The sequence below is a fragment of the Brachycentrus maculatus genome, unplaced genomic scaffold (genome assembly GCF_059751285.1).
Source record: "Brachycentrus maculatus isolate JH-2025_06_01 unplaced genomic scaffold, ASM5975128v1 h1tg000653l, whole genome shotgun sequence".
In the NCBI taxonomy this organism is placed as follows: domain Eukaryota; kingdom Metazoa; phylum Arthropoda; class Insecta; order Trichoptera; family Brachycentridae; genus Brachycentrus; species Brachycentrus maculatus.
The window spans coordinates 1,513,875-1,530,466 of NW_028281389.1; the positions used below are offsets into that span (position 1 = coordinate 1,513,875).

General features: G+C 40.4%; 1 protein-coding gene and 1 long non-coding RNA gene across 2 annotated transcripts in view; one reads left to right on the top strand and one right to left on the bottom strand.

Moving 5' to 3' along the window:
- The first annotated feature begins 700 nt into the window (after positions 1 to 700).
- On the top strand, positions 701 to 1,834 carry LOC148300825 (uncharacterized). The gene is made up of 2 exons (XR_015838880.1): positions 701 to 1,559; positions 1,648 to 1,834. It is a non-coding gene; the product is annotated as an uncharacterized LOC148300825 (long non-coding RNA).
- Positions 1,835 to 9,689: 7,855 nt separating this feature from the next.
- LOC148300826 (uncharacterized) overlaps positions 9,690 to 16,592 on the bottom strand; it is a 63,850-nt gene continuing 56,947 nt past the window's right edge. The window contains exon 6 of the mRNA XM_088274269.1: positions 9,690 to 9,760. Coding sequence (XP_088130395.1) covers positions 9,690 to 9,760 — 71 coding nt within the window. The remainder of the gene's footprint in view (positions 9,761 to 16,592) is intronic.

A 16,592-nucleotide genomic window follows, 5' to 3' on the forward strand; every position in this document is an offset into this window, starting at 1 on the left:
GATATGAATTCACAACAGCCATCTATGTTGGATTGAGAAAGCTTTTATAAAGCAGAGACCCTTTATTTATGTGTACGCAAGATTCGAACCCCGGATTATTTACACATACTGGGACACGCCTGAAAACATGATTATCAATTTTTGATTGCATACTATATGTTGCATGTGTGTAAAGTGATCACTTAACAAGCCTTGTAAAAACCCAGACTTTCATATAATTCGTCATCTATGTTAAGACCCTTAATTTTGTACTAATTGTGAGCAAATTATGTTTTAAAATATTAAAATGGTACACTTCATTTGAATTTTTAAGTAATATTTCCAAAATTAAACACGGTTATTGGATTGAATTCTACTTTTATTAACACATATATTATGATATGTGACGCGTTTCGTCTTATTAAGACATTATCAAACTCTTGTTTGAAAATGAGTTTGATAATTTATGTATTAAGTTTCAAATAAACAAATTTTTTCAGTCTACTAAGTTGTATTTAAAAAAAAACAAATAAAAATTAATATTTTGAGATAATTGTTTCGCCTAGTTTTGGCATTAATTCCTCTCCTTTCCTTTCTGCAAAATCTATTTTTTTATACCATACTCTTTTTTTAAATCTCTGAATGTTTTTTAAAAGTTATTACATATAACATTAATGTGGAATTGTTTAATTGGCTTTATTTTTATTAATGTAACTACAGTATCTACTCAATGAATTAGGGCCACCCATTATTTTTTTGAATACTCTGAAATCTTTTGGATTATTATATTTATTTTACATAAATACTTTAAGTTTTCTATTGACATCTAATGTCATGTGTATTACCTTCAATAATATGTAAAATATACCTGGATTTTTTAAGCCTTTACAAAATTTCAAACCCTTTTTCTGAGAAAGGTCCCTAATTAGCACAGGTAGACTGAGAGTTGAAAGTTCAAAAAATAGTCCTATCTCATTTATTAGTGAAGTTTCTTGAGTTCTGGTTGTTGTTTTGTTCAGAGAGGTTATATAGTTATCGTGTCTTGTGAAAAAAACTTAATTTTTAATTTTAGTTCATAAAGTATAAATTTTTTTTGCAAACACAAGTGTTTTTTTTGAAAAGGCAAAATGGGAAAAAGTAAAGACATTTCTGATGAAAAAAAGTCTAGTGTTATAGTGATACTGAAATTAGGAATACTATCTAATAGAGAAATTTCAAAACAAGAAAACGTTTCTCGTCAAACAGTGGACAGAATTTCAAAATCAATAAAAAATCAGTCACCCGCCACCAGCAATCGGCGAAAGAACTGTCGTAGGATTAGAAAAACAACACCGAGGACTGATCGAAAAATCGTTCAAAGTGCCTTAGAAAACCGTAGTGCATCAGCAAAAACATTAAAAATAAAATTGGAAGAAGAGGGTTTAAATATATCGGTATCAACACTGAGGCGACGTCTTTGCGAAGTAAATCTGAAATGCAGGCGCCCTGTAAAAGTACCAAAATTGACACCACGAATGAAAGCGGATCGATTAAAATGGGCCAGGCTACATCGAAATTACTCGGTGGATGATTGGAAAAAGGTATTTATTTAAATTTAATTTTCAACATATCATTTTAGTAAATAAACTTATATATTTGAATTAAACTTAAATTTTCATTATTTTTCAGGTCATCTTTAGTGATGAGTGCCGGTTAGAAGCCGTGACAGAGAGCCGTCGATTCGTCAGGAGAACACCAATGGAACGTTACAATGAGGCATGTGTGGTAAAAGTTATCAAACACCCCCCTGCAACAATGATATGGTCATGTATTATTAACAATTTACCTGGGCCGTTGTTTTTCGTGGAAGGAACAATGAACCAAAATTCCCATAAGCAGGTCCTCGAACGAATTTTATTGCCCTTCTACCATACACTCGACCCAACAGAAGGTCCATACACCTTCATGCAGGATGGGGCACCTTGCCACCGGGCTAAATCAATAATAAAATTTTTGTCTAACAAAAATCTGCCTTTGCTCCCCTGACCTGGAAATTCTCCGGACCTTAATCCTATGGAAAACGTATGGAGCATGTTAAAAAATAAGGTATACTCATTTCCAAATCCGACAGAAGACTGTCTAAAAAAAAATATTCAAAAAATTTGGTCAGAAGACGAAGAAATAAAAAACATGATAAAACAGTGCATTTTAAGTATGCCAAAAAGAATTGAGGCAGTTATTTCTGCCAAAGGTGGAAATACTAAATACTAACTATATTTATATGAAAATATATGCATTATTTAAGCGTAATAAAGTGTTCATGTGTAAATAAAATTCAATGTTGTTTAATTCAAGGTTTTCTCTGAGTTATTCCTGATTGAATTGAGAAATTGCGCGAAATTCTGGGTGGCCCTAATTCATTGAGTAGATACTGTATTTTTGTTAATGTAATGTAATGTTTATTATTGTTAATGTAACTATTGTTTAAAATTACCTTTTTTTAAATGTAAAGCTGTACAATTCCCGAACAAATAAAATAATAAAATAATAAAATTCAAGTCTTAATAAGACGAAACGCATCGCATATTTTCATTACATATTATATATATGTAAATAAAAGTAGAATTCAATCCAATAACCTTGTTTATTTTGGATATATTACCAAAAATTTAAAATGGAATTCTACCAACTGTCTGCAGTTACAATAAACACTTCATTCAATATAAAACTATTCACTATAGCACTGTTGACAAAACAACACGTAAAACATGGAAAACATTTTTCACCTTTAACTTTTTCACAATTTTTCAAGCATTAGAGATGTGACGATTGATACTGTATAACTGTTATTTTAAAAATAATAATAAATTAAAGAAATAAACAAAAAAACTAAGTACTTCGAGCGCGACCAGCACAGAGAAGGTATGAGGCAACACTAACAAAATTACGACGCCCAAAGGAAGGGGTAATGGCTCCTAATACCGTGCTATTTTCGTACGATGAGGAATCAATCCCAACACTTTTTACGACATCTCAATATAGATGATATACAAAATATGAAATAAAAGTGGAAAAATTATATATTTGTTGTTTTATCGTACAATTTTCTTTTAAAAACTAACTAAAACTACAGTTCATTCTAGCTCTAACTATTTAGTTATTTCATGCAATTATCCATGTACAGATCAAACAGCCACAGTGACATTACACATCCCTGTTTGACACCTTTAGAGATGTTCAACCAAGATGAGAATGAACCACTTACTCTAATGCATGCAGTGCTATCCTGGTACAAAACTTTGTATTATAGGGTATGTCAAATATTCGAAAGTGGTCAGGTCAGGAGTCTAAATAATCGGCATATATGTATGAGAAGATGCATGAATTTAAGAGGCGAAGATTGTGTGCAAAAATATATTCAGGTGGCATTATATTCTCTCTGCCTATACCCCCCCCCCCCCAGCGTGATAAATAATTATTTAGTTAGTGAGTCAACATAGAAAAAGAAGAATATGGATGTCTGGGTACAGGGTTTCCGACATGTCATAGGCTAGATAACAATTTACAACATAGATGGCAGTTCTATGACATGAGATTATGATATATCGCTCACTCCTTTCAAGAACGTCATAAATAAAAAATCGTCAATTTTCAGTTGTGCATGTTTTTGGAATACCCAGAAAATGTACTATATCCCAGCAAAAGTGGCATATTTTCAACTTAATATTTACCCGCTACAGGGCAGAAAGTGTTATTTTTGCATTTTGAAGAAAAGGTATTGTTTTTTTTTTAACATACTAAATATTTTTCAAATGGAGAAAAAACCTTCAGGTTTTACCTAGAAAGATCTGTTGCACAGTAAAAAGTTCAATAAGTAGCTTGATATTTATTTTTAATACATTGTATTATATTTTTAAACTTTAAAAACGCTCTCCTGAAAAATCTAGTTTTTTGATTTATGACGTTCTTGAAAGGAGTGAGCGATATGTACGAATTTGAGTAGTGTGGTTGTAAATTATGAATGTTACACGTGCGTTAAGTGATCACTTAACCAGCCTGTGGCAAATCGTAAGCCAATTATACACCCAGACATCCATAATCTTCCTCATCTGTATTGAGATGTAAAATGTATTAATTTTGCCATTTCAACAATTATAAAAACATCGATATTGGGTCCCATACCCTAATATCAATGTTGAATGTTTGTATATTTTGAAGTATTTGACTCGAAGCATATAAAACGAGGATCAGTGTGGCATTCTGTAAAAAGCGATTTACATTTATTTAAATAACTTTAAATGTCAATGTAAGCGATTTGCATTTTTGATGAGGTGGCGTACATTGCCAGTCATCTTGGGTATGTTGAATACTTAGTTTACTTTTGTGAAGGAAGATTAGAATGACATCTAGTGACTTATAAATACGTCACAGGCCGAGGTGTGTGATAACTAAACAGTGAATGAGTATTGTTTTTACATTTTATTAGTAAAAAAATACTATTTAAATATTTGATTTGTGTCACGATTGAGTCAGGAAAGATTTTTTATTTTTTTTAGATGGGACTCATTATTTACCACTTGTTGCACTCATAATGTTACTGACGTAACTCTCGCAATGCCACTGGGGGGCCCGTCGTCTGTAGCACAGCTATGGCTCTGCCGTTGTAAGTGGCAGAGACTCACCGCAGCTCAGTCCGGTCGGCGTAGCCGAACAATATCCACTGGCCCTGAAAAGGGCCTCCGACTTGGGTATCGGTCTAATGGATACCAGACTGAGGTACGGAGAGCAGGATCGCAGGGAGATCGCACTGACTCGTGTGTCGAAGCGTACTCACTAGCCTTGAGAAAGGCTTTCCAACGGTCCGTTGTTGGTGCAGTGAGACGGCGAGTCAGGCGAAGTCCAGCGGCGAATTCTTGAGGCGAAGGAGCGACAGGAATGGTGAAAATAAAAGACCGATTTGGTTTTTACAAAACACACACACTAATTTATTTAAGAAATAAGGCTGCATAGCCGGCACGGTTTCATACCGTGTCGGCGTTTCACGGCGCTGTATAACGGTAAAGTACCGTTACTCAGGTAACGGTACTTTTCCCGTTATCCGAGGCTTGTCCGTACGGGCCCCTCTATGCGGGCGACCGCGTTCCCCGCTCCCCGCTCTCCCTTCCGGGCGGGCGGAGCTCAGTCGCCGCATTCGCTCCGTACGGAACACATCAAAATACATATATAAAACGCTTGACAATTTGATGCTTAATGCTACCTTATTTCTATGCTATTCTAATACATATATATATAATAAGTCCAGATGACCGCTACACCTCATAGGAGGCCAGACGTCCGCAACACTCCCCCCGTGCAGCTTCGCTGTACCCAGAATGCAACAGGACGTGTGGGTTCCTCATCAGGACGTTTCTTTAGCTCGTAGCTCGTTCATGCGATGCGCCGCGGTGTGAAGATCCGAGTGATCTCCCGGCAGCGTCGGGTCCGGGCCGGACATCTCCGGCCGGTCGAGACGGTGCTCCTCGCGAAGATCTCCGTGATCTCCCGGCAGCATCCGAGTAGGGCCAGACAGCTCTGGCAGCATCCAAGGTGGGCCGGACAGCCCCAGCCGCTCTATACGTTGACCGGATATCTCCCCCCGGTCAAGGCGATGCGCCGCGCCAGAATCCAGGTGGCTCCACGGCAGCATCGGCGGGCTGGACATCTCCGGTTCTGTGATTTGATATGCGCTGTGATGAGCCGAGCCACGATCCAGGTGGCTCGTCGACGTCATCAGTGGGGGGTCGGACAACAGCTCCGACGTGACGCTAAGATGCGCCGAGCCACGATCCAGGTGGCCCCTCGGCGGCATCGGGGGTGGGTCGGACAACAGTTCCGACGTGACGCTAAGATGCGCCGTGCCACAATCCAGGTGGCCTCGCGGCAGCATCCGTTTGCCGGACATCTCCAGCGTGTCGCTGTGATGCGCCGAGCCACGATGCTGGTGGCCCCTCGGCGGCATCCGGGGTGGGTCGGACAACGGCTCCGACCGCTCAAGGCGATGCACCGCGCCACTAAACAGGTGGCCCCGCGGTAGCATCGATGTGCCGGACGTCTCCGGCGTCTCGCTGTGATGCGCCGCGCCACGATGCAGGTGGCCACGCGGCAGCATCCGTGTGCCGGACATCTCCGGCGTCTCGCTATGATGAGCCGAGCCACGAACCAGGTGGCCCCTCGGCTTCATCAGGGGGTCGGACAACAGCTCCGACGTGACGCTAAGATGCGCCGAGCCACGATCCAGGTGGCCCCTCGGCGGCATCGGGGGTGGGTCGGACAAAGGCTCCGACCGCTCAAGGTGATGCACCGCGCCACTAAACAGGTGGCCCCGCGGTAGCATCGATGTGCCGGACGTCTCCGGCGTCTCGCTGTGATGCGCCGCGCCACGATGCAGGTGGCCCCGCGGCAGCATCCGTGTGTCGGACAACAGCTCCGACGTGACGCTAAGATGCGCCGTGCCACAATCCAGGTGGCCTCGCGGCAGCATCCATGTGCCGGACGTCTCCGGCGTCTCGCTAAGATGCGCCGAGCCACGATCCAGGTGGCCCCTTGGCGGCATCAGGGTGTTGCTGTGATGCACCGCGCCACGATGCAGGTGGCCACGCGGCAGCATCCGTGTGCCGGATGTCTCCGACGAGTCGCTAAGATGCGCCGTGCCACAATCCTGGTGGCCCCACGGCGGCATCTGTTTGCCGGACGTCTCCGGCGTCTCGCTATGATGCGCCGATCCACGATGCAGGTGGCCCCTCGGCGGCATCCGTGTGTCGGACGTCTCCGACGTCTCGCTAAGATGCGCCGTGCCACAATCCTGGTGGCCCCACGGCCGCATCTGTTTGCCGAACGTCTCCGGCGTCTCGCTATGATGCGCCGAGCCACGATGTAGGTGGCCCCTCGGCGGCATCGATGTATTGCTGTGGTGCGCCGCGCCACGATCCAGGTGGCCCCGCGGCAGCATCCGTGTGCCGGACATCTCCGGCCGGTCGCTGTGATGCGCCGCGCCACGATACAGGTGGCCCCTCGGCGGCATCAGTGGGCCGGACAACTCCGGCACGATGCGGCAAACTCCGACGTGATACGCTGCGTGAAGATCCCTGCCATCTCCTGGCAGCATCCCGGCGGCATCCTTCCCTCCTGGGAAAGACTTAACAACTCCTCCAGCCCGACTTGTGGTCCGCTGTAGCTTTGGATGGGTAAGCCCGTATGTTACCGGTCCCAACGCGGTAGTTACTGTCAACCGCCCGTCCGCTTGAAACACAGGGGAGCCGCTCGCTGCCGTTAACGAGGCGTTATCTAGCCCAATCAACATCCGCGGCCTTACGCCCCCGGCCCGCGCACTTTCTTTGTTCCGGTATGGCAAGTTCATAGTTGGCACTGTCCGCGCCTGAACCTCGTACTCGTTGATGAATACCGACACGCACTGTGAACTCACGGCGTTAACCTTACCACCCAAGGTCGCAATGGCTAAGTTGTTTGCGGCGCCCGTCGCCCCAACCTCGGTTGCTACTCCCTGTTCGATAAGAGTTACTGAGGAGCCGTCATCGAGCAGCGCGTCGATGGATACTTGGCCGCGCGGTCCCTTCAACGTTATCGGTATAACTTTGAAGGTAACTGGTACCTCCTCGGTATTTACACAGGATATCAATACATCGATCGGTGCACTATTGTCCGGATGTAGCAATCGATGATGGCGACCGCCGCACAGATCGCACTTTTCCTCCTTGCAGCTCCTGGATCTGTGTCCCACTTCCAAGCATATAAAACACGCGGAACTAGTGCGGGCAAGCGCCCGTCTCTCACTCAAAGTCTTTGTTTCGAACATATCACATCGCGCGAGTTTGTGCGCCCCATCGCAGCACGCACAACTTTCTAAAGTACACACAAACACGTGTCGCCTATCTCGCACTACCGCCGGTTTCTCGCGGCCGTCTGTTCGTCGGTTCGTGTCTCGCTGGTTTTTTGGGGCTGGCGCGCTCAAGCCCCCCGACGACGGCACCACCGACGTTATTTCATCGAGCCATCCTGCCAGGTCGTAGATGTTGGCCCTCTTCGGGCCTCCGACGCGATGCCTAAACCAATCCCATTTCAGAAAGGGGGGCAATTTCGCTACCATTTCGCTAAGTAGCTGGGGATTGGCCAGATAATACGCGTCCAGGCCCTCGACCGTGGTTATGACGTTCTGGATCGCCACCGCGAAGTCCATAACTGCTTCCACGGTGGCATGCTCCGTCAGACGAGGCAGGAGGCTCGCTTCTTCAAAGATCCCGGCGATGATCAGCGCCGGGCTCCCGAAGTTTTCTTCCAATTTCCGCATTATCTCCGGGACGTTGCGGGGGTACAGCAGGAGCCCCGCAACGATTCGTCGAGCGCTCCCTCCAAGGCGCGTGCCAGCCGTCCGATGTTGTCTGCATCTCCGATGCCCCAACGCTCCGTCGACTGGTCGTACAGCGCCTTGAATGTCCGCCACTCCTGTGGCTGGCCGGCAAACTTGGGTAATTCCGGCGGCTGGCCCGACCATCTTGTCGATGCCCTCTCCCCGGTCCAGGGGGAAGAATCGGTTCGCCCGGGCACTGTTGCTTGCACCGGACCGCCTCGATCCATCGTCCTGGGTGGCGGGAAGAGTGAGGGGGCGTCATCCACCCACTGTCGAACCGGGTCACGCTCTCCCGGTCCTCTGTTGTCGCTGTAGGTACGCCTTACGTAGCGCTCCTGCGCTCCGCGTCTTCCGGACTCATCCGGGTGGTGCTCGTACGCTGTTGCCGGGCCGTGAGCCTTTGGCCTCGGCGAGTGTGTGTAGGGCGTCTCTCTAACCGGGTTGTCCGCCGGTGCTCGAGAAGCTGAGCCGGAGTCCTCCGGCCTAGGCTCGCTACGGGAAGAATAAGCCGCGTTCCCCGTAGCAGAAACCCCTCCAAGCGACGCTGCATTCGCTGCTTGCAGCCGGTCGATCATTTCCCTCAACTCTGCGTTCTGTTCTTCCTGTCTCCGGCTGTTCTCGGCCATCTCATCTAGCTGACGGCGCAGCTCAGCGTCCGTGATGGTATGAGTGGACGAAACGGAGGCAGCATCCTCTTCGCGGCCCTCGGGATCCATACCGGCGTTGCGACCCGATCGCAAAGAAGCCGGCATCGTAGCTGTAGACGGGGGGTCCAGATCCGGCTCGAAGGACCAAATGTTACTGACGTAACTCTCGCAATGCCACTGGGGGGCCCGTCGTCTGTAGCACAGCTATGGCTCTGCCGTTGTAAGTGGCAGAGACTCACCGCAGCTCAGTCCGGTCGGCGTAGCCGAACAATATCCACTGGCCCTGAAAAGGGCCTCCGACTTGGGTATCGGTCTAATGGATACCAGACTGAGGTACGGAGAGCAGGATCGCAGGGAGATCGCACTGACTCGTGTGTCGAAGCGTACTCACTAGCCTTGAGAAAGGCTTTCCAACGGTCCGTTGTTGGTGCAGTGAGACGGCGAGTCAGGCGAAGTCCAGCGGCGAATTCTTGAGGCGAAGGAGCGACAGGAATGGTGAAAATAAAAGACCGATTTGGTTTTTACAAAACACACACACTAATTTATTTAAGAAATAAGGCTGCATAGCCGGCACGGTTTCATACCGTGTCGGCGTTTCACGGCGCTGTATAACGGTAAAGTACCGTTACTCAGGTAACGGTACTTTTCCCGTTATCCGAGGCTTGTCCGTACGGGCCCCTCTATGCGGGCGACCGCGTTCCCCGCTCCCCGCTCTCCCTTCCGGGCGGGCGGAGCTCAGTCGCCGCATTCGCTCCGTACGGAACACATCAAAATACATATATAAAACGCTTGACAATTTGATGCTTAATGCTACCTTATTTCTATGCTATTCTAATACATATATATATAATAAGTCCAGATGACCGCTACACCTCATAGGAGGCCAGACGTCCGCAACACATATTTTGTACAAATTGTATGGGTCAATTAATGAAAAAAATATATGTTTTCCGCAGATACTTTGTGGCACATTTTATAAACTTTATAAAATTAAACAACTTTGTTTTAACCACTTTTTTATTAATACAATTGAATCATCAATATACCGGTTTTGACAAGAACCTTGTCATCATCAGAGTTTTAAAAACATTAAAATACTCTCACCAAAAACTTCCACACACTCCGTAAAAAATCCTAAATATTATTTAAAAAAAAATTATGTAGAGAAATAAATACATACCCTTTCCTGATATTTATTTATTTATTTATTTATTGAATGGCTGAAGCCTTTAAGATAATACATATCGCTCACTCCTTTCAAGAACGTTATAAATAAAAAAACTTGATTTTTCAGGAGAACGTTTTTAAAGTTGAAAAATATAATACAATGTATTAAAAATAAATATGAAGCCACTTACTGAACTTTTTACTATGCAACAGATCTTTTTAGGTAAAACCTGAAGGTTTTTTCTCCATTTGAAAAATATTTATTATATTTTTAAAAAATAATTAAACAATACCTTTTCATCGAAATGCAAAAACAACATTTTTCTGCTCTGTAGCGGGTAAATATTAAGTTTAAAATATGCCTCTTTTGCTGGGATATAATACATTTTCTGGGCATTCCGAAAACATGCCCAACTGAAAATTGACGATTTTTGATTTACGACGTTCTTGAAAGGAGTGGGCGATATATACAGTATCTAATATAAAAAAATACACTAATAGAGAAACAAAAAGTCTTGTAACATAAAATCATAATTAAAAAAATAAAATATAGAGAAATATATACAATTTTTGAGGTCTACTCAATACGTATTTGTTTACGAGTATGCTTTAAGTACGTAGGACTCTCTGAAGGGCATGCACGGTTCAATGAGTGCCACGAGTTAAGAGAATGAACTCATTCAATCATGAATGATGAGTCAATGATGTACCTCGAAACGCACTCGTACTAACGCCATACGACTTCCAACACTAATAAATAATTTACAGCAATTAACTGTTACTAATTGCAATGAAACGTCGAGATACGAACACCCCTAGTTACAATCGACTCGAGTTACGAACAAAAATTTCGACGAGGAAATTCGTCGTTTTTATGTTTTTGTGGGTCATTTTTATTATTTTATGTAAATAAAAACCAAAACCCAAAAGATTGCATACAACGTACATATAAATAAGAATGATATTTCTAAGGATTCAAAACGCAATTAATTTCATTAAGGGTGCATTTGCTAATATACAATTCAGTATGCGATAGGATGTGCGAGAAGACACATCGCTCACTCCTTTCTAGAACGTCATAAATCAAAAATCGTCAATTATCAGTTGAGCATGTTTTCGGAATGCCCAGAAAATGTACTATTTCCCAGCAAAAGAGACATATTTTTAACTTGATATTTACCCGCTACAGGGCAGCAAGTGTTGTTTTTGCATTTTGAAGAAAATGTATTGTTTTATTATTTTTTTAAATATACTAAATATTTTTCAAATGGAGAAAACACCTTCACCTAAAAAGATCTGTTGCACAGTAAAAAGTTCAATAAGTGGCTTTATATTTATTTTTAATACATTGTATTATATTTTTAAACTTTAAAAACGATCTCCTGAAAAATCAAGTTTTTTGATTTATGACGTTTTTGAAAGGAGTGAAGCGACATGTGTTGTACGCGCACATATAGTTTTTTGAACATATATTGATTTTTTTTATTTACTTACCTTTCAATCACTCTTTTCTCTTCAAAATCATGTATTTATTTACAAGAACTACTTATTTTTCAATACAAAAACGGTGTTTTAAGAAAAATTCAATCATGGTTAAATGTTACCTAACTTTAATGGAAATTAAACCCAGGTGACATTTAACGTAATCGATTTCTTTTAAACACTGTTTTTGTTTAGAAAAATACGTTTTTATTCAAAATAAATAAATGGTTTTGAAAAAAAGAGCTATTAAAAGGTGAGGATTTTTTTTCAATTCTATCAAAAAACAAATTCCAATAGTAAATGAAAATTCTATAATAAAATTGTGGGCGAAATACACGCGTGGCTTCTGGCACACCCGGTCGTGCACTGAATTCTATATTTGAGAATACACCCTTAAGACTGATCCAAATCCAAGATTGATCGACTTTATCATACATCGAGATCTAATCTAGTTTAAAATCAGTTTAGTTTGCCTCAAACAATAAGACTGCATATAAAATGGTAACGACACATCACTAATGGCCAGCGAAGTGTTTCCTGGATTTCTTCGTGGAACCAAACGCAAATAGAAAATCTGTGAAGAACGCATTATGACATAGATGTCCCCGAATGATAATGTAGGTACATAACGCGTGGTCAACACGTGCGGGGAAACACGTGGCTACTGTGTCGTGTGCAGTGTGCATACTATATTTCCACTAATTTAAAGTATTTGAATTTAAAAGTGAATGAATTTAAAAGTGCCATGTCTAAGCTAGACAAAATCTGGAAAGACCAGGGTGTGAGTAACAACACCAAGATGAAGCTAGTCAGGAGCTTGGTCCACTCCATTTTTCTCTATGCTGCTGAAACATAAACCATAAAAGCAGCAGAAAGGAAAAAAAATGACGCTTTCGAAATGTGGTGTTGGAAGCGCATGCTCCGAATTCCATGGACAGTTAGACGCACCAACGAGTTCATTCGTCAGGAGTTACACTGGGATAGCTTGACTCTGACCAATGTCTGTACACAACGGATTTTCAAGTTCTTTCCAATGAGAATAACCTGGAACGACTGGTTGTGATCGGTAGCCTGGAGGGGAAGAGAGGGAGAGCAAGATCCTCACACGATGGACCGATCAAGTTGAAGCAGCAGCAGGCACCTCGGTGGTTGGAGCGCAACGTGCAGCGCAGTCAAGGGATAACTGGAGAAGAGTCATTGCTTCCACAAGGGTCACAACCCTCATGAGGAGTAAGACGGAGAAGAATGAATTATTAAAAAATCTTGAATATTTGTGGCACATTTTTCCTCGAAAGACATCTAAAGGAAGACAAAACAATTCATTCAATAAAGAGTTCACGCATTCGTCGAAGCCTTGCTGTGACAGGCATCATTAGAAAGGTAGAGGAAAGGCAATTGGGATGGTATGAGCGCATAGGACGAAGAGAATCTGGTCATATTGTGAACCAGGCAATCGCCATGGATCTTCTTTGAAAAACATATGGAGGAAAACCAAAGAATTCATGGATTCTGCAGTAAGACAACATGATACGAAGGCATGACCTAGGTGACGTTATCCATGACAGAAGGACCTACAACCTGAGAACGAGGAGAGCTGACGTCAACAGTGTACAAAGACGATAAGTTGGGATGAAGCCAGGAAGAAGACAGATAAACGCATTTTTTATATGCTTATATCTTAATCTCGTGGATTGGTTTGCAGCAGCAAATGACACCTCAAATGAAGGAGTGTTATAATAACGATCTTTCGATTTTCGGCCTACGTTTCTTGACGTATTTTTTTGTTTGATTTGTAATAAGAAACGTGACTGTTACCTGAATGGTATGATTGGAAGGCGGATCTACGTTTTATTTCGGTCCACGTCTGATTCGCTCGCGAGGAAGCACATCTGTTGATCCACTGAGCGAGTGATCGCATTGATTCGTCTGTCTTTGATGCACCACGCACCTCGGATAGTTGGGCCGGAGCCAAGACGCATCACCGTGTATTACAGGAACAAATTTACCTCCATTGAATGAGATGAAACATTCGCGAACTGAAGTTGAAATATACACAAGATTTGCAAAATTCTTCAGTTTTTCTTTAAATCGAAAGTCGACCTGACCTGATCTAGATTATCCATTTTTAATTTCAGGTTTACTTGGTAAATACCACTATTTCTTTAAAACTATTGACACGTATTTCGATGCATTAGTAGATATTAGAAGGCTAACGCACTGAGAGAATTTTTCACAACAATTAAGCTCCTTAAAAATTTTTTTTTTTTTTTATTAATACAAAAAAAGATCCCACAAAGATATATGGCATGTGTGTGGGTAAACATTTTGTATTAGATTATTAAAAAGGACACTGGCAAGAATACAATAGATAGCACAAATAAAAATAGATTAAAAGTGCTAATATTAACTATAAATATATTATTTCGAGAAATAAAAATACTTTGTGTTTTGATCCACTCACATTTTTATAAACCAACTAGTTTCGGCAACAACCTGTTGCCCTCTTCAGGGCTTAATTTATGACTATATTAGTCATATATTATAGGCTGGTTTAAGTGATCACTTTACACACGTGTAACATTCACCAATTCTAATTGGTTCATATATCATATATGGAACTTCCAAGAATTTGAGCAGTGTGGTTTTCAATAATGGTTAGAATTGGTGAATGTTACACGTGTGTAAAGTGTCTATCTAAAGCACTTAAACCAGTCTATGACGGTCGTCAGCCCCGAAAATACCCAGACTTCCATATTCTTCATCATCTTTGATGACATGTCAAAAAATAATAGTTAATTATTGAAAAACACATAGTCTTTGTGGAATGAATTTAACAGTTTGGAGCTATTAAAAATGAGTGTCTTCGCGCAAGTCTGGATTTGCAAAAAGGGTGTTTTGAAAAGTGATAAGTATGCATTCCTACAACTGCTCATAAAACGGTCTACCCATTATTGACAACCACACTACTCAAATTCTTGGAAGCTCCATATATAATATATGAACCAATTAGAATCGGTGAATGTTACACGTGTGTAAAGTGATCACTTAAACCAGCCTATGACAGACTTCATATTCTTCTTCATCTTTGATGAGATGTCAAATAATAATATGAAAATTAACTCCTTTAACTGGAGATAATCCAGATTTGTGAACAAGTATTTTGACACACTCAAAATGTTGAGAATAAAAACAATTCAAAAAAATTAATACCCTATAAAGTATCCCCCGATAAAGCGGTACCTATGTCCGCGTTATAGGGGTTTTACTGTATTTGGACAAGCTCAAAATTCTATAACAAAGTTTTCGAAGTAAGTCGCTACTGAACGGGCCGTCGGAACGGAAGGAAACTTCCTCACAATCTCTTCACCACTTATTTCTTTAAATAAAATCATCTAGAATAAATAGTTTTCACAGACTGAAGGAACACGTGTGGGTAGACACCGTTGGCTAGTATTCATGTCCGATATCGGAATTCAGTTAGCGCGTGTTTCGAGATCTGGACCTAAGCGTAAACAAGCATTCAGTTGTGGTTTACACTTGTCAAAATGCTGATTTTTTTTACGCTGTGGCTTAATTTGGCAGGCTGACAATTCAATACTTCCCCTGGTATGGTTGAATAAATATTGTTGTAAAAAAGATCGATTCTCAAATTAGATCGAGATATTAAAACTATCGAGTTTTTCTTCTTTCATAAATTTAGTTCACGTACAAAGCCAGATTTAAATATATACATATATATGTATATATATATATATACATATATATATATATATATATATATATATATATATATATATATATATATATATATATATATATATATATATATATATATATATATATATATATATATATATATATATATATATGTATATATATATATATATATATTTAATTTATTATTAGATCAAAACCAATATTTTTAGCTTTTCCACTTTTTTATTTGACCAGCGACCGGTCTGATGATGTCCAGTGGTCTGATGATGACCAGTCTGATGATGTCGGTAACGACGAAACCCGGTCGCTGGTCAAATAAAAAAGTGGAAAAGCTAAAAATATTGGTTTTAATCTAATAATAAATTAAAAATGCAATTCCATCACGAAGTGTCAGTGGATAATATAAATATATATATATATATATATATATATATATATATATATATATATATATATATATATATATATATATATATATATATATATATATATATATATATATATATATATATATATATATATATATATATATATATATATATATATATATATATATATATATATATATATATATATATATATATATATATATATATATATGTATATATATATATATATATATATATATATATATATATATATATATATATATATATATATATATATATATATATATATATATATATATATATATATATATATATATATATATATATATATATATATATATATATATATATATATATATATATATATATATATATATATATATATATATATATATATATATATATATATATATATATATATATATATATATATATATATATATATATATATATATATATATATATATATATATATATATATATATATATATATATATATATATATATATATATATATAAACATTTATGCTAGTTAACACACGAAGGAGATCAGCTCTCCACTACATATTCAATATTACCAGTCCAGGGCAATATTGAATAAATATTAGAGTGAAAAAATCACTGATATTTATTAGACCCCCCTGGGAATCGAACTCGGGATCTCCAGCATGGTAGCCCTAGCACACCAAAACGAAAAGCCATTCTTGTGACGTCAGTACAGACTGACGTCACAAGAAGTGCTTTTCTTCCGAGTACAAACGCAGAACTGGATGGCTGTAGGCTTTATCTAACGCCGAATAGAAAAGATTGAAGAATTCATAGGTACCC